The following is a 20,940-nucleotide window of genomic DNA, read 5'->3' as shown; positions in this document are numbered from 1 at the left end:
GTATTCTCCCAGCCATATCACAGCCACCTGTAAACAACAGAGCCTAAGATGAGCAACTTTATACCACTGGTTACTGTTAAGGTAAGTTAATCTGAAACAGTTTGATACAAACAGATCATGACACCAACTCTGACTGTCTACAGGTACCAGAGCCTGTGCCAGAACCACCTAAGGAGGAACCTGTAGTGGAAGCCAAAGGTTCCAGATCAAGTTCCAAAGGCAGCAGATCAGGTAATGTCCGAAACTCCTTGGAAACAAGGAGCATGTTTAACACTGTCCTTGGAGACAGTCTCTGTACATTTGCCTCCCTTTGACATACCAGGAACCTGGAATGCTGCATTACTTTCTCTAACAAGAAGATGGCATGGTATGATATTATTAGAATACTGCTCAAATCAGAATGAAACCAAATTATCATTGAAAACCAATAATCATCAAGTCATCTAATATCAGTTACTGAATACTAATACTTATGGAAAAAGACCAAGGGAGTAAATCACTGAACATAGTTATGTCCTAATATATCAGAAAAGAAAAACAGTCAGATTTTGCCACTGTAAAAGTCTCTGTTCGTCGTTTTTCATCCTGATGTGAAGTACAGTATGTCTGTGATTGTCATGGTATTCACAACCTATACTAGTGCACTGACTGTTAAAAGTCACACATGAGGAGGGCACACTTGAAGGAACTGGGTGTTTGGTTGAACTATAGCATGCAGGCAGTACATTCTGGAACCAAACATAAGTAACAAATGTACACCTGTACCACCTGATTAAGAGAGTTCCTTTTTCTGTTCAGGTTCTGGTAAGAAGTCCGGTTCCAGAGCTTCCTCCAAGGACAAGGACAAGAGAGAGAAGAGTGCATCACCCAAACGAAGTCCCAGTCCCAAGAAAGGAGACTCTAAGAAGGGAAGCAGAGGTAGATAATTTGAGAAAAACAGCCAGTTGAAGTATTTGAGTATCTTAATGAATAGTGACAAAACAAGAGACTTCTGCTTTTTGGTGTTGTTATTATCATGTATAACCTGTTGAATTTTTGCACATTTGAAGAAATATGCTTTTAATGACTATTTAGTATCAATCCATTACATAGTGAACATTTAAGGAAGACTACATCAGTTATTATAAAGTATTAGGTGTCCAAACCACTGTCACATACCTGTAACTGAAATACTCTTCAAGTAACATCAGTCAGAACTTACTGACTCACCTTGTCAGTTGTCTCATCTCTATCCAATTCATAAGGTTTGATCTGCCTCAGAATAGGTCAACAAACAACAGATATCTTCAGTTAAATCATCAAATAAATTGTCCTTCAGGATCTTCACCCAAGTCTCCCAAGCGAGGTCGGTCAGGGAAGAAGGGCAAGGCCCCAGAGCCAGAGCCGGAACCAGAGCCTGAGGTCCCCACAGGTCCTCCTCCACCTCTACCAGGATCTGAGGAGTGGGAGTTCGTGGACCAGTCTGTTGAACTGGTCAGTGCCCTTCACTCCTTCAAGCATTTTTAACGTAGAACTCGCCTCTGGCTCAGGGAATACAACCTTACCTGTATTTCCCTAGACACGGTGTGATAACGTATTTATCTAGCTGAATGTTTTCACTAGATCAAAACAAAACAACACGCATCGAATCAACTTGTGTTTATATTCGTGAGATGCCACTGTTTGACCTCAATGAGTGAGTGAGTGAGTGAGTTTAGTTTTACGCCACACTCAGCAATATTCCAGCTATATGGCGACAGTCTGTAAATGATCGAGTCTGGACCAGACAAGCCAGTGATCAACAACATGAGCATCGATCTGTGCATTTGGGAACCGATGACATGTGTCAACCAAGTCAGCGAGCCTGACCACTCGATCCCGTTAGTCACATCATACAACAAGCATAGTCGCCTTTTGTGGCAAGCATGGGTTGCTGAAGGCCTATTCTACCCCGGGACCTTCACGAGTCGTTTGACTTCAATGCATCACACGTTACTAAAGGCTTGTCGATGCATGTTTTTCTCACTTTGTGTCGTCACCGAGGCATGGCAGGGTGATATGACTTTCATAGCGGGATTACACGACTTTCATACTCCTGCTCGCGGATCGTGATGGATGTACATGGTATTTTATAAGAGTCACGTGGACCAATCAAAACTCAACATTCTTACATGAGGCTAGATAATGTCTCATGTGCAATAGGTACCCTGAATAATGTTAATATCCCTGAGGAAGTTGAAGTTGAGTGAACTCTGAATCATCAATGGTAATAATATCATTGATCACATGTAGTGTGGAGTCTAATGCACTAGATTACAGGGTCCTTATCCACAAAGCATTTGTAGCATGACAAACTACATAGTTCATTATAGGGTTATGAATCACTAAGTGTTTCATACTCTTTGCAGACTGGACCCCTGGTCTGTTATTAATGTTATTATTTAAGATATAAAGGTACTGTGTTTCCCGTGTAGAACTGAGGTTTCCTGTAGATTTAAGCATGCTAAATTTAGCATGATGAAGAAGCTTTAGTGTGATTTCTTTGCATCTGATTCCAGGAGTTGGCTAAAGTTCTGGCTGCTCACTGGGAAACTATAGAGAAAAGCTATGTAACAAACAGCAAACATGTCTTCCGTAACATCCGGGAGGAAAGGGAGAGGATTTACAGATACTTCTATCAAATCAGGTCGGTATTAACTCACACAGCTGAGAAAGTTGTTCAAAATGATCTCATATAGAGGCAGTTAGGTTGGAATGGATTCTTACAGTGAAAATTGGTTGACATTTTCTCATACAGAAATGCTAGAATGATCATCTTAAACTCATGAAGTGTGTGATCTAAGCACATTTTATGTGTCATTTTTATTGTTATGAACAAATGTTTCTACCCATATATCACTTCAGTGAGTAATGTTTCTAATATAGTAACATTAGTTGACAAACTGATGCATCTGTTTCTGCATCATTTTCAGCATTGGTCTGGTAGGTCTTCCTCATTTTTCTGATTATTTCTCGATGGTGGGGTAGCCAAATGGTTAAAGCATTCGCTCATCACGCCAAAGAACCAGGTTTGATTTCCCCACATGGGTATAATGTGTGAAGCCCATTTCTGGTTTTTGCAGAACTTTTGTCCTAATAAATAAAAAAAGTTGTTTAACAAACAATCATCAAAATACTGAAACAGTTCACAAGGGAGGAGTGCAGAGAAAGGCACAGCCAGGTGTTTCGAGGAGCATGTGGATAAGTGCCGAGAAAGCTATTTATTCATTAAACTGTGCTGTGTTGTCTCCATGCTTTCTCACACACCTGGCTGTGCCTTTCTCTGCACTCCTCCCTCATAACAAATAGTGAATTGTGTCAATATTTTAAAAATTCTGCAAAAACCTCACAGACTTGGTATCATGTTTTGGTTATGATCAGTATTTTATTAGTTTTCAAGCTAGGTTACAATTCATCAGTTGGCTATTGAGCCAAATGGGCTATAAGTGTGGCGTATAACCATACTCACTCGTCTTCATTGACAGGAAAGACTACTTGGCATACCTTCGTAGACCTGACCACAAGCAAGAATTTGTCTCCCAGTGGCAAAAGGTGAAATGTAGTCAGGTTTATTTAATCACTGACATATCAAGTCCAGAAACTGTGCTTGTTAACCTGCATCTTCTGACATCTATGCTTTTATTTGTAAACTTATAAACTAGGTTACAAAGACAAGATATCCAAAGAACATGTTTTGTTGCAGACAGATAACAACAGGGTTAACTTGCTTAATTATCGCATGGTTAGCAGGACGCAGGGGATGTAGTATTACGTTGGGTCTGTCAATCAGTACTTACGTACGAAGTGGAATATCTTAAGGAATGTATTTTTTACATATTTGGTACGTGTGTTTATCACAGTATGTGAACGATCCCAGTCGTTAAGATTTGTCAATTGTTTTTTCCTGGTCAGCTGTCACAGGAAATGTTTATGTTAGACTGATAATTTGTGGCTGCAGGAATATAACGAAGTTCCTGATGACATGAGAGAAGATGAGGAGACACGGGCAGAGCTCCACCAGACTGTGGATGACCTGAGAGAGAGGCTGTGGAACATCTGTGATGAGAGGAAAGAGCAGGCTGAAGGGGAGAGAGAGACCGTCATGAATGACAGTTGGCTGGATGACAGACTCGGGGTTCTCAGCAACCACTACATCACACTCATGCAGGTTGGTCACATAGCTGGACATGGATTTGTCCTGTTGAGTGAGTGAGTGAGTGAGTGAGGTCCAAAAGTATTTCAGTTTTATTACAGTGTCAGCTTCTTGTGGGAGGAAAGCCATAGATACAAGACATAGATATTTACAAGCTCAGTTATGATGCAGAGAATCCTACAGTAATATTCAGGATATCAAAGCCATTCACGACCAAGGGACATAGATGGCTAGACCACCCAAGGGAAACAACTCTGGGTGGCATTGTTACAACAACTGGAATACCAGTACCAAATAATTGTGAATATCAACAAGACATGCTTGTTGAGGTGGTTATTGGGAACAGGCAGTCAGGCTTGCTGGCATGGTTGATTCATGTATTTTGATCCCAACTGTGTAGATGCTCATGATGTCAATCAGTGGATTGTCTGGTCCAGACTTGATTATTTACTGACAACTGTTATATAGATGGAATAATACTGAGTGCCACATTAACAGACAAACAGAGAAACTCATGCATAATGTGTTGGAGACTGCCTGCCAGTGGTGGTGGTGGTGGTGGTGGTGGTGGTGGTTGTGGTTAGCTGTGATTAATGTCCATGTTCCATGTGTTTCCAGTCTGAGGTGGACAGATACCAGGACACAGTGAGGATGCTGAAGGACTACTACCGGGGCATGGATGGACATATCCCAGATGAGCTCAACACCCATTATGCCAGAATACCACTCATAGAGGTAACTTCCATTCACTTTGTCTCTTTAGTCCATACTTTATGCTCTTCGTCACCATGTGGGTGTGACAAGTATGCCTAAATTTCAAATGCTTAAACTCATTGTATAAACAGTAGATCCTTCATCATATGGGCAAAGGTGTGTAACATCTGTGTACAAATCACCATCAGGATGTTCGATTCTGTTCAAAACAAAGTTGTTGATGATTATTCAGCTATCCATTTTGTGCCATACCTTCCCCAAAAGCATGTGTTCATAACAAAAGCATGACTGCCTAACAGTCCTTAGCCTCCAAGCCTTTTCTCCAAGTCTTTCCTCCCTGACCTCTTCCCCAGAACTAGCACTCTGACCTTCAACCTGTCCTTCATGGTCTGCGCAACCTGTAGCCAAAGGCTGCCAATTTGCCATCACCTTTCTTTCGATCCTTTTCACCCAAGACAAAAAGGTAATGCTCACCTTTATGCCACCAGATGCCAGTTGAGAGACCAGAGACCCCAGCAGACAAAGAACAGCGAAGTGAACCCACCCCTACACCACAGGAAGAACCACCCAAATCGCCTAAGGACAGGACCAAATCTCCTAGAGCCAAATCCCCTAGGGACAGATCCAAGTCACCAAAGGAAAGCCGCTCAAAGTCACCCAAGGATGGTGCCAAGTCACCCAAGGACAGCAGTCGCTCCAAGTCACGTACACCATCAGGCAAAAAGCGCAGCAAGAGCCTTGAGAAGGAAAAGGAGAAGAATGTGCTTCCAGAACCAACTCATGCAGATGGAGAAGGTCAAAGGAAAAGGTAAATCGAAAAGTAATTCCAGTATTTGACATGACATTTTAATGTCACCTTCCATCACCCATTGTCCAGCTTCTGCATTCCATACATCAGTTACATTTAATTTCCCTTATACCAGCAGTGTTTATGATTCTGATGGATGGATAATCACAGCATGTTGTTTTTAACTGACACTTGTCTGTGTGAATGTTTCATGTGACAGCAACCTACTCTTACTGTCTCAATTGAAGATACTGCAAATATTCCAGAACTGTCTTTTGCTGCTGTTGTCTTCTCTGACTTAAAAATCACTTGTAATTTTCTCTGTGTTGTTTTGCTTGATGTCTATTGTTCCCCACTTCCCTCCTCAAGGATCCCCCTTGTTCCCCGACGTCCTGTCTCCCCAGACCCTGATGCCAAGCCAGGCACCACCCCAGGGAAAGACAAGAAAGATAAGAAAGGGGGTAAAAAGGGTGCAGACGATGGTGTGGAGAGCCCAATTCCCCCCTCAGATCTGGATGAGAAACTGATCTTTGATGCAGCACAGAGTGGAATAACTGCCATATCTCACATTGTAAGTATGATTCAGAATCAGCAAGTGATACCCCATGAGGATTCTGAGGCATGGTTAGTGGGAATAAAATTTGTGGATGTCAGCTTCTTTATTTTCAGGTACACAATGTTTTGAAATATATTGTAAGGTGTAGAAGATGACATTCATAAATTCTCACCTTTATGTGTACCACGTCTAACAGATGTCCAAAGATTTTGTAAGCCTCAAAGTAGCCTGACAGCCCTTGGATTTTGACATCATATAACATGTAAGCTGGGCATATTAATCAAACTTTTTGTCATTTTTCATAACTCTTGCACTTCACCATTAAAGATCTGGTTTGTAAGTGATCTTCAGTAACTCTTGTTCATCTTAAGAACTGTATTGAATAATTGACAAATTTCCATCAAAGTACAAATACATTTAATGTTATTCAACAGTCTGCAGGAATTATGCCAGTAAGTCATATCTTGAATGACTTTCATTAGAGCTGTCATCACGGTATCTTTATCACAAGAAATGTACATTTTAAACATGAAATATTACCACTGAATGTCACAGAACTCAATAATCTCTCGCATGTATGCAGTAGAATATATTGGTGTGGAAAATGAGACGTCTTTATACATTTGATGCATGTGAATTTGCATATCACAACTTAGCATGTTAGGATTGCACTAGATCTGTGGAGATGTTGATAATATGCTCAGTATACGTTTTTATATCTGTGAGATTATTTCACTGAACATCTGAATGCCATATTATGATTGGTAGAAGCACCTGTAACATCTACAACAAGCTTGTGTAGCAGGCTCAGAGGTCATGCTCAATGAAGTGAGTGAGTGAGCAATATTCCAGCAATGTCATGGCAGACTGGGCTTCACACGTAGTGCTCGTGAGGAATCGAACCTAGGTCTTTGGTGTGACGAGCGAACGCTTTAACCATTAGGCTACCCAACCGCCCCCTGTTCAGTGAGGACCAATGCTTGCAGGGATGTGAGCTTATGCCACAATTTATTAAGCTCAGATGTATTGTATTTTCAGCCTGTAACATAATAATAAACAATAATCGGTTACAGTAATGGTCATGTCTGTCACAATAAACTCAAATTGACACCTATTACTTAAGCGCATCAATTCCAAGAAGACATAAGTAATATGCAAATGCTGTTCACAAAAAGGATTATACAAATTATATAGTAGCTAGTAGCAAAATATCACAATTACTGGTATAATCATGATAGAAAATGCATGACTTTCCACACATGTTTGTGGCAATAATATAGATTGAATATAAACACATCAAAAGGATAAAATACCAAGCAATCAGAGGAAGCAAACAGATTAAGAGATTGTATGGCCATTTTGAATCGTTACCTGAACATAGATCTCAGTAAAGACTTTCCTTCAACAATCACATCTGAACTCAAAGCATATTGTGTAAAAACAATCACTGATGTTGAGAACCCCTCTCTGACTTGTTCATCTACTTGTGTAGTTTGACAGTGAGTTCTGCCTTTCTGCAGATGTCTCTGGAGCTTGCAGCCCGTGAGGCAGAGGAAGAAGCAGAGCGACAGAGGGAGCAGGAAAAGGAGAAGGAAAAAGAGAAGGCCAAGACACAGGTGAAGAAGGGAGGGAAGAAGGGCGGCAAGAGTCGCAGTCCATCCCCCAAGAAGAAACCGGAGGCTGATGCTGCCCCGACTCCACCTCCTCGTAAGTAGCATACCATGGATGTCTCTCATCTATATTTACAGTCCATGATGTTTATATGTGTCAAACCCAGTTTGCCATGGAGAGTTGTGTCCCTTAGATATGGTAGGATCAGCTTATCACGGACTTGAATGCCTGAAGATCTCGTTATTTTCCACATGTTGACAGAACCTTAATATCCTGTGCTTGTTTGTTCTTCTACTGTAGTAAATATGTAAGACCAGCAGTAGTTTCAGCTTGCCTCCGTCACACTGACATGCTATGATATAACTGAAATAGTGTTCAGTGCTGATAAAGAATAAAATCTCCACTTGCCATTACCATATTTTTCAAAGAAGTATTTATATTCTGTGAGTATCTTCATGGAATGTCATCCTACCTTAACAGCTTGGATGATTTCCTCACAATATCGATCTGTGACTTCCTGGGACAAAGTAAAATATTTTCAGACCACTATCATGTAATACAGGATAAATTTTATGGATAGCAACTTCTTGAAAGTTAAACTCAAGAAGTTGGTATCGATAAACTTTGTCCTGTATTACTATTCCAACTTCTAAATGCCTTTGAAGAATCACACTATCATGTAGGTGGGCAAGGGATGCAGTAAACAAATATTCAATAACATCATGTGCTCGTGTAGCGATCCAATACTTTTCACGCCTCTTGCAAGAGATTACATATTCTACATATTACCTGTAATCACTTTGTATTTGGGATATTTTTTTAATTGACTTATCACTAAATTATTCTTGGTTGGGCCTCTCCACGATAAGTATGTATTAACTTTGCCTGTATGCTAGTCAAAATTACTAACCAATTCCCAACCAGAGAAGAAAATGTCCTTTTACCAGTACCAGTAGTAGGAAAAATATGTAGATACATGTACTGGCTAATGACCAGTTATCACTGTGTACCAGTCGTTGTCAGCGCCTGGCAGTAGCACTTGTGAAGATTTTTGTAGCCTATTGCTTTTCTGATGTGTCAAAGTGTGAAATTCTACGAAAGTACAAATCAAGCTGTCTTCTCAAAAGCTGCAGCCAGGTGTTGGCAATAACTGGTATGCAGTGATAACTGGTTGCTAGCAAGTATAAAATGATCATTCGTACACTGAATTGTTATTAACCAAAGTGAAACCATCACTGAAATGTATACAAGTCAGCAGGAATGCATTCCCATCAGAAAGATATTGAAGCCATAGCAGTCTGTAGTATAGTGTAAATGTACCACATGGCAATTCAGGTTCAATTGCTAAACAATCCTAATGAAGGAATGAAATGTTATGAACAGAATGGATGACAAATATTTGGTTGCCTACAGAAACAGAAGAAGAGAGTGAGGAAGAGAAGCAGAGGAAGTTATTGAGAGAAAAGATGAGGGAGGAGTACTACTTTGCTATTGGACAGGAAGGTATATGCTTAGTTATCTCCCCTCTTACTTCGACCATTAGGTAAAAGAGAAAGAGCTGTCATAATATGACAAAAGCTTTGAACTATTTCCACTTCAAATATTACACAATTTAATCAGTATTTGTCGTTTCCTGTTATATGATCTTTCCTCAACTATCAATGAAATAAAATATTCAAATGGCTGTCTTTTGCAGAACGTGCCTCCAAAGTTCGCTTGGAACTCATCAAGGTCCTTGGCATCGCTATTCTCCAGGACCTCAAGAGCAAGGGAGACAATGCCTTCAAGGACATGAATGACTGGCTGGGAGCCAGATACCTCAAGGAGATGGAAAGGTCTGTCCTGTTCCGTCAGAAACCTAACAAAATCATTTGATTTAACCAAAAAAGTACTTGATATTAAGGAGGGAGCAGTGAAGTATCATGAGCATCAGTGTACCAGAGCTCCATGATACTCAGATCTTTACAGAGACATGCCTAGTTGTTAAAGCATGGAATATGTGAAGCCCAGTTCTGGTGCCCATGTCATGATATTGCTGGAATATTGCTAAAAGCAGTGTAAAACTAAACTCACTCACCATTAACAGATATGTAGGCTCCAAGGCATTCAGCTGTAAGGGGAAGGTGATGTCTGTGGTCACTCTTGTCTGTTTACTATTCGAAGAGCTTTAGCAGTTGCAATTTACTTGAATCATGAGACGTATCTGCAACTTGTAACATATCTGGCTCTGAAAAACATGTATTAAACACAGTAATCCTACACAAAAACTACCAGATGATTCAGTCTGCACTGAATACTCCCTGAAATCTACTTGCTAAACTACATTCAATGATCTTGTCCTCACATCTGTATCTGTATGCCGATGCTTGTTTCTGTTTTCAGCATCGACCACATGTCAGAGACGATGAGATATAACATTGAAAATGGGCAGAGAATTAAAGCAGAGCTTGTCCTTAAACAGGAAGACTTCATGTTGGACGATGTGAGTACCTTCAGAGATGGACCCATACCATGAGCTATAGCCTTGTGGATTGAGTGGATGAATGTCCGATATCAGAGTTAAATCCAAAGGCATGCAGATTTTTGTGATTGATTCAGCTAAGCAGTTAGTGATATCACGATCCCGTTGTTATAGTGCATAGACAAATCTGTTTAATTTTGTGTTTGCAATTGATGATGTCAAGTATTAGGCTGAGCCATTGATGCATCAAGGGTGTAGTGAAGATTTACTGGAATGTATATCCTGGAGATATTGAGGATGTGTTCTCAGTGATGCATTATGCCATGCAAAACACAAGAGTGAAAAGGGATATAATGAAAATGATTTAAAAGTTTGGGCAAAAAATGGGAAATAAAATATGCTTACTTGTGCAAGAAAAATACTAATAAACTCGTCACAATTTGTTTTTTTGTCTTGGAGAATATATCATCACAATGGGCATATCTGCAATGCATACATTTTGCACATTTTACATCATCTCATAGTTGATTGTATATTACAAATACAAACCGAAAGAAGGGGAATGACCATTAATATGTTTTAGAAGTGAAATATTTCTTAATGCCATTAGTACAATATGTACATTTAAGTGTTGTATTTTTTCCATGGTGCGTTCAAAAGGATGTCCTCATTGTTGATGTTGACATTGTGAGTTTGGCGAGGATGCTTCATTTATAAATCTACCACTGCATGTTGTTCATCACATTCGCTTCTTTTATATTAAAAGACACTTTAAGACTCACTCACATCGTTCACTCACAAAGGTGTGCATTAGAAATGGCACAACAGTGTCAGGATTTGGAGACCGAAGGACAAATATGGTGTTCATGAATTATAGATAGTTCACTCACATATGAGAGAGATGTTAGTGAGAACCGGCACAGCTGTATGTGTGTGAAAGAGAAGGACAGTGTTGCACTTATACATATGGTGAAGGAGTTTCTTTTCCTCACTTTTCTATGTTTGCATATTTTATGATGGTTGTGAACGGACACAAGGTAAATTAAGTTAAATAAATTACAGAAAGACTGTTGCTTGTTGCAGGTCATTAGAAATGCACGTATTTGCACATTTATTTTGCACATGTTTGTGGACAGCTACAATATATTCAGATCAGATAGTAATATCCATCAAAAAAATGTTGAAATAATTAAATAGTTCCTAGAGTATGTTTAAACTGGTGATGTAGTTAACAGAACCTTTCGAATTCATTGCTTAAACAAATATACATATACAATACATCCTTTTGGGTGAAAATGCAATAACATTGAGAAATGCCAAGGTGTTACTTGTCTAGAACAATGTAATAGTACAGGTTTAAGATTTTGTATTAAAATGTTCCTGACAAAAACTTCCAATCTTCCTACTGGTATAGTGTATTAGTTCTGGATAATCAATATTAAATTTGAACATGAATTGGTACATGTGAAATATCATGCGTCATATTTTCAGTTATACATTGTGAGTCACTCCTAATGTATGTATTGCCTTCAACCATGCATCATGTATCGGTACTTTTACAGGACAAAGTTGTGCTCAGGTCACCAACACCACCACCGCAGCCAGAACCGATAGAGCAAACGATGACAGACCAGTTTACTGTCGACCAATTGATGGGACTCTTCCAACAGGTAAGTTATGCCTGAATATGGGCTTAGGTGGAAAGAAACTTTATAGATTTTATATTCACAATGTTTAATGTATTTGTTCAGCTGTAAGCTGAAAGGACACGAAATGATCTTTTGCCTTGAGGAAGCAAAAGCTGAAGTCAGTGGACACATTCATGTGATGGACAACTGACTCTTTGCAGGTTTGTGGAATGTTTATTTACAGAACATGACTGAAAGGAGTAAACACAACTAACTATAGAAAATGAAATAGGATGAAATCTGTGACCCCAAATTACACTTTCATAATATTTTTGTACCTTTGCGCTGTTTGTGATACATCTATGAAATTTAGATTAGATCAGTACAATGCATGTTTAAAAAAAAATCAATGGTTCCATTTTACAGTTCAGAGCAACAGCACCGACAGGAGTGATGTCCAGTAAGTCCTTCTGTGAGACGTTTGAGAACATTGTAGCTGTGACTCATGGAATGGAGGAGCTACCTGATGTCTGGATGAATGTCACACCTAGTCAGGTGAGTCAGTGCTGCCAAAGTTAAAGAGATCATGGGAAAAGATTCATCATTCACCTAAACCTGCATCAAAACTTCATGTTGTCAGTCAGACATGAGAACATCCCTGCATCACTCAACATCTCAAGAAAATGGTTTGAGCCCTTATAATGAACACACAAATAAATCTTCATTCATGACCAGATGCAGTTTCTGATAATTTTTATCATACAACATTAGAAGGCGCCTTTCAAGAGTGATGAGAAATAACTTTCCGCTACATTGTGATTGGTATCATGACAATGCACAAGAGATGAGAATAACTGTCGGAACATCCTTCGACCTGATCTGCCTTATTTCATGTAAATTCAAACATTTGCAATATTTGCATTTCCTTTTGACTTTTATTTTGAGTATATCTCCATAAATGCAGAAACTGTTTAAAGGTCACATGCAACCAAAAAATCAAACATAATTAAAACACATATATCACTTATTCATGACATATAATATACACTGCTCCTTTTAAAAAAACAAATAAACACAATTATAAGCGTACAATCGCGATTCAAAAGTGCAATATTTTGTACTTGGGCTTACTTCCCCCGAAACGAAGCCCTCCGGAGACCGAACCCAGCCATAGTGGGTGGATATGCACTCAAGTGAAACGACGGCTTCCGATTGGCTGTTTCATTTGCTGATATGCTAGGTTTCATTGTGTGTACAGAAAGATGATCTGTTTGATGGGCATTTTAGAAGTATAGCCAGTCACCAGAAAGTAAAATTCTTTATGGATAACAACTTCTTTTAGTGTACTTGATCCGTCGTTTCAGTATGGATTCATATACTATTGTCAAACAAAATCATATACACTAAAAGAAGTTGTTATCCATGAAGAATGTATATAGAGATGTTGGGTTTGGATAATACATATTCTCTGAATTTGCGCTCGATCCACTATCTCAGTAGAGATAGTAAACTACTGCGCGGCTGGAATCTGTCATTCGTCCAAGTACAAAGCAGGTCTTGAAACTGACAAGAGTTTGCACCAGTTTCCGTCAGATCCAGTCATCCGAAAAAAATGGATGTAGTTTGTTTGCAACCCACAGACATGAAAACATGTCATGTGTATCACACGTGCCTAATTACATAATGTGGCAGACACGGGACTCGGGTGCACGAGTCATAAATCAGCTTATTTTCTTTATGTCGTATAGTCTGATAGGCGTTAAGTTCAAATCGCACGTGGTCAATGACTGAAGCTGTGTATTGCATGTTGTCTTTAGCAGACAGGCAGGCAGACATATAGGTGTGAATAAACCAGACACTGAGCTTTCTCTGTGACTGAGACTGCTCACCACAATCAACATGTTTTTTTTACGTAACGAGCAGATTATTTACTTGTTTGTGTACACAACCAAGATTACTGCTCACGACCTCAGTATGCATACTGTTTCAAGCTCCGCGAATCTATTCAGTGCGCATGCGTTATGGACGCAGCGCAGCACAGCTGTTGAAACCAGTTTTCCTCCCAGCGCTGGGGGGAATTTAGTGAAACGTTTGAACTCCGATTTCGCGGGCTTTTTTTTCATCGCGTTTTTTTCAACTTTATAGATTGAATTGGCATTTTTTATTATTTGTTTCGGTAATTGCATACCAAAAGGTACCAGAATCTGCAAAGTTGTGTTTTACGTTGCATGTGACCTTTAAGTAACTTCTCATAAATCATGTCAGCAATAACACCTTCACAGACTGCTCATATAACATAAGTCTTGAACACTTCAGACAACAGCACACCATTAGTGATGTTTTTTGCATCATGATGCATCATAATCTTGGTTTGTTCTAATCCAACCTAATCAGGAAATAGCTGTGCTTAGCAGGTTTATGGAAGCATATATTCTTTAGCTTCTTTTGTGACTTGTGTGCTGCCAATTAGGTGCCTGACTCTGTGGGCGTGGGTTCAAATCCCAGATGGGACTCAATCCAACGAAAGTGCTAGAATCTGTACTTTACTAGGAACATGTAATCCCAAATATTATATATATCTTGGAACCATGCAAACTTTCAATCAAGGTGAAAATTAGTAGGTCTGTGAAAGTAACACCAGTAGGTTTGAAATTAGGAAGATAACAAATTATACACATGTTGTTTTGTTCATGATTAGATCCAGGATATCGCCACCACTCTGGGATCCGACACAGAGTATGTGGATTGGCGCCGCTTCCTGATGGCGCTGACTTCACCAGTGCCAACACCGACCCAGGCACAGCTGTTGGAGACGTTGGTCAGATTCAAGGACATGGACCAGAAAGATACAGGCTTTGTTACCAGGGAACAGTATGATAGGGTAGGAAGAAAATAATATACAGAAACGCTTGTTAGCTATGTTTCATCCCATGCTGCCCACAATGACCAGATCAAAAAGGGATGCTGTCACTTTTTCCAACCCATACCTTGCATATGAGTGAGATATTTTCTGCTAACCAGTTATGTATTAGATCAAAGCATTGTTAAAATAATTCGGGAGAATTTTAAAGTAATTTGTTTTATGTTTTCTTCATGGACATTAGTTGTGTTATGCACATACCTCCAATATGAACAGACTTGTAGTGTAAGATTAGACATTGTAAAATTAACGTGAGCTCTTAAAGACAGCTTGTGACACTTGTGGTTTGTGGTCTTGTGCAACAAGAATTCAGTTGATTTGATCATAGGATTGAAACGTCATAATACAGAGGTAACATACATTTAGATTTGGAATGTTGTGATATGTATTACAAATAGATATTATGATTTTATTTCAGGATGTGAAAGAAACCTAGTTTTTTTTTAGAACAAATAAATTTTAACTGAATGTTATCTTTCAGACTGACTTGTGGTTCCACACAGAGGAATCTACAACAGAAGTGACCAGCTATTGCCGGCTCTCCAATCTCAAGAAGGTCATGTTTGTCATGTTTGCCGACCTCGACAAGACACCAGCCGTGTTGAACTATACAGCCATGGTAGGAACCTCCATTACTGCCACATATATGATGGCCCTGTAATTAATCTGTTTGGATTCTAGTGCACTATATCCATCCACAAGTGCTAGTGTACTAAAAAAATATAAACTAGGTATAACAGCAACTTTGAGGATGATGATTTGGCTATGATGTCTATGTCGGTGCACAAATTTGTGGATACAGGTGCTTTATAAATAGCCATTATTATGTTAGTGTGAAGTTGTTCAGTTGGTACACATTTAGTCTATGAACTGAATATATTTAACTGAAAGATCTTACATCAACTTAATAAAATATAATATATATAGACATTAATCTAGGCTTGCCTCATATAGACTTGCTCTGGCTGTATCAGATATATTTGTTTCAAGGTCTCTTCGATATTCTGTCAATTTAGATGGTGAGGTTACATCTGTAGACTCACCCACTATACTTCTGTTCCAGCTGATGTACTTCAGTGCAGTACCCAACAGCCATGAGGGTTTCCTGCGTGCACTGTCCGTGGCTGCCGGTACACACATGCCCAGACTGGAGAAGCCAGTCATCCCTGTGTCCACAACCCCAGCCAACGCTGACAGACTCAAGGGTCTTGAAGAGGGGTAAGTAAACCAGGAGGCATAACTGCTGTACTTAATGTTGGGGATCTTTATCAGTGACGCAGTATCTCATGTTTACCCTGTTTGTGTCTGTATATTCCAGTTGGGACAAAAAATTAAGGCAAAAGATGTGGTTTTAAAATCAAATAACTGATTAATTAAGGCCTAATCTTGACTGTGTATTCTCCAGCCTGGCCCTGGTTACCCCTGAGATGGAAGAGAAAGAGGAAAAGGCTGTTGAACCACCCATGACTAGTGAGGAGATTCCTCCCGAGTCTCTGGAAGCCAAGGTCCCTGTTGAGGCGCTGTACAAGGTAGGTACTGGAATGATGCACCACTGTGTACATGTGAATCAGGTCTAATGTAAAATTGTTTGAAAGAATGTTCATATTTAGGAACATCTCATTACAGATCTTCAATAATTTGGAATGGATTTTAGTGTTATTATTTTATATTAGATCAGCTTATACTACTGAAATATTCTTCTGAGCTATTGTGGCTTTTGATTCTGGCTGAAGTCATGGAATTAAGTTATATATAAATTTTAAGTACTCTTAGATTTGAAGTCACTTTGGAGAATTAGGCCTTAGTGTAGAGTCAAGCAAATTTGAAACAGTTGAGTATTCTTTGTCAACTTTTGTTGTACCTTTTGACTAATTAGGTGCTCCACCATGGAGAGAGTTGCCATGGAGAAAGTCACCGCTTCAGCGTGTCAGCAGATCCAGAGGATGCCACCTCCATGGTAGGAGCAGGAAGTAGTAGTACTGAATACATGACAAGTCACTTCTAGGTCACCTCATGTCCTTTGGCTTAACCACCTGGATGCCGAGTTTTTTTTCAGGCACACATTTTCATAAGGTTTGAAAAGTGAACATTGTGCGAGATTTGTGCTCGCGTGGTCCTGGATCTGCATATGGCTATAAAATTGCACAGACATGTAGAATATTCAATTTCCTATCTGTTGGTTTAAATGTAACTGCGGCTACCTCAGAGGTTAGAGAAATAGACACTGCTAAAAGTTGTCCAAAACTTTTGTGTGTGTTCAAAAACAGTAAATTTCTCAGTTTTTTATCGTGCACCAATAAAAGCACTCTGCTACGATTTTATTAATTTGGCATCTTTACGGGAAGTGTGAGCGAAGAAAATACAGCTTGATATCTGAACGACATAAGTGTGTATGAAATGGATGTATGAGCGAATTGCATAACGTCATACTCACAAAATCAAAAATTACCTGCAACAAATGTCAAAAATCGATTTTCTACTATGACGTCAAACGTCGACAGAGAGGTCATGCACGTATAAAGATAAGGGGGCATAACTCAGCTACGGTTTACATTAGGTCAATGTAACTCCGATCACATGGAGAGAATTTACTGTGGATACCGACAGTGCATTTTCGTTAAGTTTTGTTCACAGTGAACCAAACTATTCCAATACAAATTTCCCCAATGTGAGAGGATACCTTTTTGTAGTTTCACAATTTGTAAGAAAAGATGCCAGTGTACATCAAAAAGCAGGTAATAGCGATTTGGATGTCCCTATCCGATACATATTTTAGTTCTTAGATTCCCATATTCTCCTGTTTGTGTAGATGTACTTTTATTAATTTTCCATCATTATTAATGGAGTAACAGCCATATTTTCAAATGTAATGAAATAACTGAAAATAATGCGACATTTTAGTTGACGTCACAGCATGTTTTGTGCATTTTGTGATGTCGGAAAAAGACGACTCTGGTTGCCGATTAGTATATATCTAACCTAATTTCCACTCAATGTGTAAAAGATCTTGGCTTCTGTGTCAGAATTCAACACTTTTTAGCCAAAATATAAAATGAATAGTTTTATCAATGAAATAGTGTCCTGAATATATCAACAATTACACGGTTTTACTACACATCTTATTGTGGGCAACACGCGCACCTGCCTAGCTTCAATTTAGCGTAAATGAAAATTTCACAACACCTGAATATTCATTGAGTATTCATGTAGGAAATAGACTTTTCTTCCCATGATTATGAAATCAATTCCCTTCATAAGTATGCAATTGAAAGGTACAAAGAGATCACTTTTTCAGTACAGAAATATTAGAATATGGACGTAAGGCTTGTCCAAATTTAGACATGACCTGATTTATATATTTTTAACAATTTTGAATAAATATTGTTTGAGTTAGATATTCTGCCATCAGATATTTTTTAATCCAATTTGAATTGACTTTATTATCGAAAAAAATTATAATGAATCATGAAACGTTTTTGACAAACTCGCACCTGGTCAATTAATATTCATAATTGTTTTGTCTATAAACACGACACAAACCAATACAATGAACAACACAATTCCTTTAAATAGTAGTATGTGTGCCCCTACATTTCATAAAATGTGCAAATCATTTTCATTAATATTATCCGTTTTACGTATAAGTTGGAATTAAATCGCTGTTTATTAACCTGTTCATATGAAACTGCAATATTTGTACCAACGAATTGAATATTGCACATCACGGGAACTAATGGCTACGTGTGATCTTCCAACACTTGGGTAGAGGCTTAAAATATGGTATAGTACACTTACTGAGTCAATTCCCCATGTAAATTTTATTCAAACAATCAAAAGCTTTCAAAGAATAAAAACGCATACCTTATATCCACACACGATATGGTGTTGAACATGGTTATATGTAGATACTGAAATCAATTTCATGAAAAAATATCTGAGCGATGCACAAAATATACATCACAATACTAAAAGTGCAATCGGAATGGTATTGGCATTGTGTTTACTCTTGTTCAACCGACCTTCACCTCAAAACAATTGCCTAATATGTGCAACAATGTTGATGTGTGACATCACTACCGATGACCGATTTCTTTCAAAATGGCGGCTTCGCTGAGAAGCGTACACAGGATTTGCGAGGACTTTTTGCTTGATTCATGGATCTTTTGTGTATAAATGTGAGATGTAAGTAATCAGAATTATTCTGACTATCCGTGTATTATATGTTCTTATCGTTTAAATTGTAAATGACGGAAGAAGCCAGAAATGCCGATAAGTACCGTTGTCGTTCTGCGTGATTTTGCGTCAGTCATGGCGTCGCGCTGCACTAAAAGTTTGACACTTTCTCATGAGTTACCAAATTATTTCATTGTATCTATTTTTAATTTGCTATTTTTTGCTTCGACACTCTTCCTCTGAATATACTAAGTGTACTGAGCCATTGTAAGCAATGATTAGACTGCTGGATGTTGGAAAATTTCCGAAAATGCTACGCAGTGTAAAATTGGAATTTTTCTTTGTTTACATTTCAGTCAAGCGCTGTCTTTCGTGCACAGGGTTCGTTTTCATACAAAGTATATTTCGTTTCGTTTTGCCTAGACAGTTGGTATTGGTGACAAAGACCATTTGTAATTTAATTCTAAGATGCTTGGGGAATTCAATGATGCATTTGTCGCAGCTAACTATGAAGTATACATGATGTAATGTGCGTCTCAATACCGGCCTTCTCGAAACGTGATTTTGTAAACACTTCCAATATGGCGGAAAGCGCACTTCAGCATTCGTGTAAGTGTATTTTCGAAAACATCCCAACTGATTCTGGGTACATCGGTGACGTTTCAGAATTATCATTACTGGTTACATGAAAACTTGATATCAGTGATCATTAATATGCTATTTTTGAAGTTCATTACTCCCAGTAATTATCCGATTTCCACATTTCAAAACATACTGCAAATAACGCTGTGAATCTCGATTTTGTACAGTTTGAAAAATGGCGACATTTACGATGAAACCTACTGTGAAAGGCGATTTTAAGCACTGAGATAATAGTGGATGGTATCAAGAAACTGGGAATTTTCCGCAGAATTAAAAACTGTGAAGTATTTTTATATGCGTGGTATATTTAGAATTTTATTGGACTTCCATGTGAGGTATGAAGAGGAAGGACATATATGTCCCTGTGGCATCCAGGGGGTTAACCAGGATTCTCTCAGGTCTTCTCAGTAATGAACTTCTTTCAGTCCTCTGTACATTTCACAGTGAAGCCTGTACATACTGATTTCTGAGTTAATAATGGAGATTATATTTAGAAGTTAACACATAACATTTTTGTTCAACCATTGGTTGGAACGTTTAAAAATTGGATCTTCCTTCCTTGTCTAAAGAAGTGCAGTCAAAATTTTGACTAATATTTTAATATTTTGAAGAATTACAACAGTTTACTCCTTTGAACTTAAAGAAACCCAAGGGAATTTGGGGTCAACTTAACACATTGGAATGGATTGTTTTCAGATTTGGGGATCACCCTCCATATCTATGCGTGGTGCATTCTTTGTTTGCAAATGATCATACCAAATATTTAACAGGAGCGCTTGAGTATGGTATACCGAGAGCTGGGTGATGAGGAGGTAGAACCGGTCCAGTACAAGATCCTTATTGAACATCCACTGATCCAAGATATTGTCACAGCTTGCAAGACATTCAAACTGCTGGTAGGTAGATGTGGATATACGATTCATAAAATCCTTCAATGTTTTGCCTTTTGCACTTGTTTGCAAGTTTGTTTCTCATTGCAGTCAGCAATCATGCATAGTAAAAATTATAGGCACTCGACTCTGATATATATGTGGAAGTATTACCTAAATATATAAGATATAGAAAGGTGTGACAGTAAAATGGCAGCCCGGCTTGCCTCGGGTCGTTTTCAGTCTGACAAACACTTCTGTGACTTTGATCATTGAAAATATCGTAAAGTACGTTGAAAACATCATAAAGTACCTGCTGATTTTATTTCCATTTGAAGCTTTCAATAATTGCACAGTCCATTCTCGGATGAAGTCGGGATATATGCCCGGAAGTAAACAAATCTCAGG

General features: G+C 38.7%; 1 protein-coding gene across 2 annotated transcripts in view; it reads left to right on the top strand.

Annotated features, from left to right (window-relative positions):
• Positions 1 to 20,940, top strand: part of LOC137291073 (sperm flagellar protein 2-like) — a 47,189-nt gene that overhangs the window by 24,304 nt on the left and 1,945 nt on the right. Inside the window, exons 22-43 of one of the 2 annotated variants that reach the window (XM_067822351.1) lie at positions 144 to 231; positions 799 to 918; positions 1,319 to 1,473; positions 2,538 to 2,665; positions 3,504 to 3,570; positions 3,977 to 4,186; positions 4,790 to 4,906; positions 5,374 to 5,693; positions 6,042 to 6,243; positions 7,749 to 7,935; positions 9,253 to 9,342; positions 9,536 to 9,674; positions 10,222 to 10,321; positions 10,961 to 10,987; positions 11,863 to 11,970; positions 12,355 to 12,483; positions 14,627 to 14,809; positions 15,330 to 15,467; positions 15,912 to 16,066; positions 16,254 to 16,377; positions 16,725 to 16,805; positions 20,434 to 20,559. In XM_067822351.1, the coding sequence (XP_067678452.1) occupies positions 144 to 231; positions 799 to 918; positions 1,319 to 1,473; positions 2,538 to 2,665; positions 3,504 to 3,570; positions 3,977 to 4,186; positions 4,790 to 4,906; positions 5,374 to 5,693; positions 6,042 to 6,243; positions 7,749 to 7,935; positions 9,253 to 9,342; positions 9,536 to 9,674; positions 10,222 to 10,321; positions 10,961 to 10,987; positions 11,863 to 11,970; positions 12,355 to 12,483; positions 14,627 to 14,809; positions 15,330 to 15,467; positions 15,912 to 16,066; positions 16,254 to 16,377; positions 16,725 to 16,805; positions 20,434 to 20,559 (2,994 nt within the window). The remainder of the gene's footprint in view (positions 1 to 143; positions 232 to 798; positions 919 to 1,318; positions 1,474 to 2,537; positions 2,666 to 3,503; positions 3,571 to 3,976; positions 4,187 to 4,789; positions 4,907 to 5,373; positions 5,694 to 6,041; positions 6,244 to 7,748; positions 7,936 to 9,252; positions 9,343 to 9,535; positions 9,675 to 10,221; positions 10,322 to 10,960; positions 10,988 to 11,862; positions 11,971 to 12,354; positions 12,484 to 14,626; positions 14,810 to 15,329; positions 15,468 to 15,911; positions 16,067 to 16,253; positions 16,378 to 16,724; positions 16,806 to 20,433; positions 20,560 to 20,940) is intronic. The other variant, XM_067822352.1, reaches the window with a different exon arrangement.

Source organism: Haliotis asinina, chromosome 7 (assembly GCF_037392515.1).
Source record: "Haliotis asinina isolate JCU_RB_2024 chromosome 7, JCU_Hal_asi_v2, whole genome shotgun sequence".
NCBI classification, from domain to species: Eukaryota; Metazoa; Mollusca; class Gastropoda; order Lepetellida; family Haliotidae; genus Haliotis; species Haliotis asinina.
Note: the sequence above shows the minus strand (reverse complement) of the source record. Positions and strands in the feature narration are given on the sequence as shown.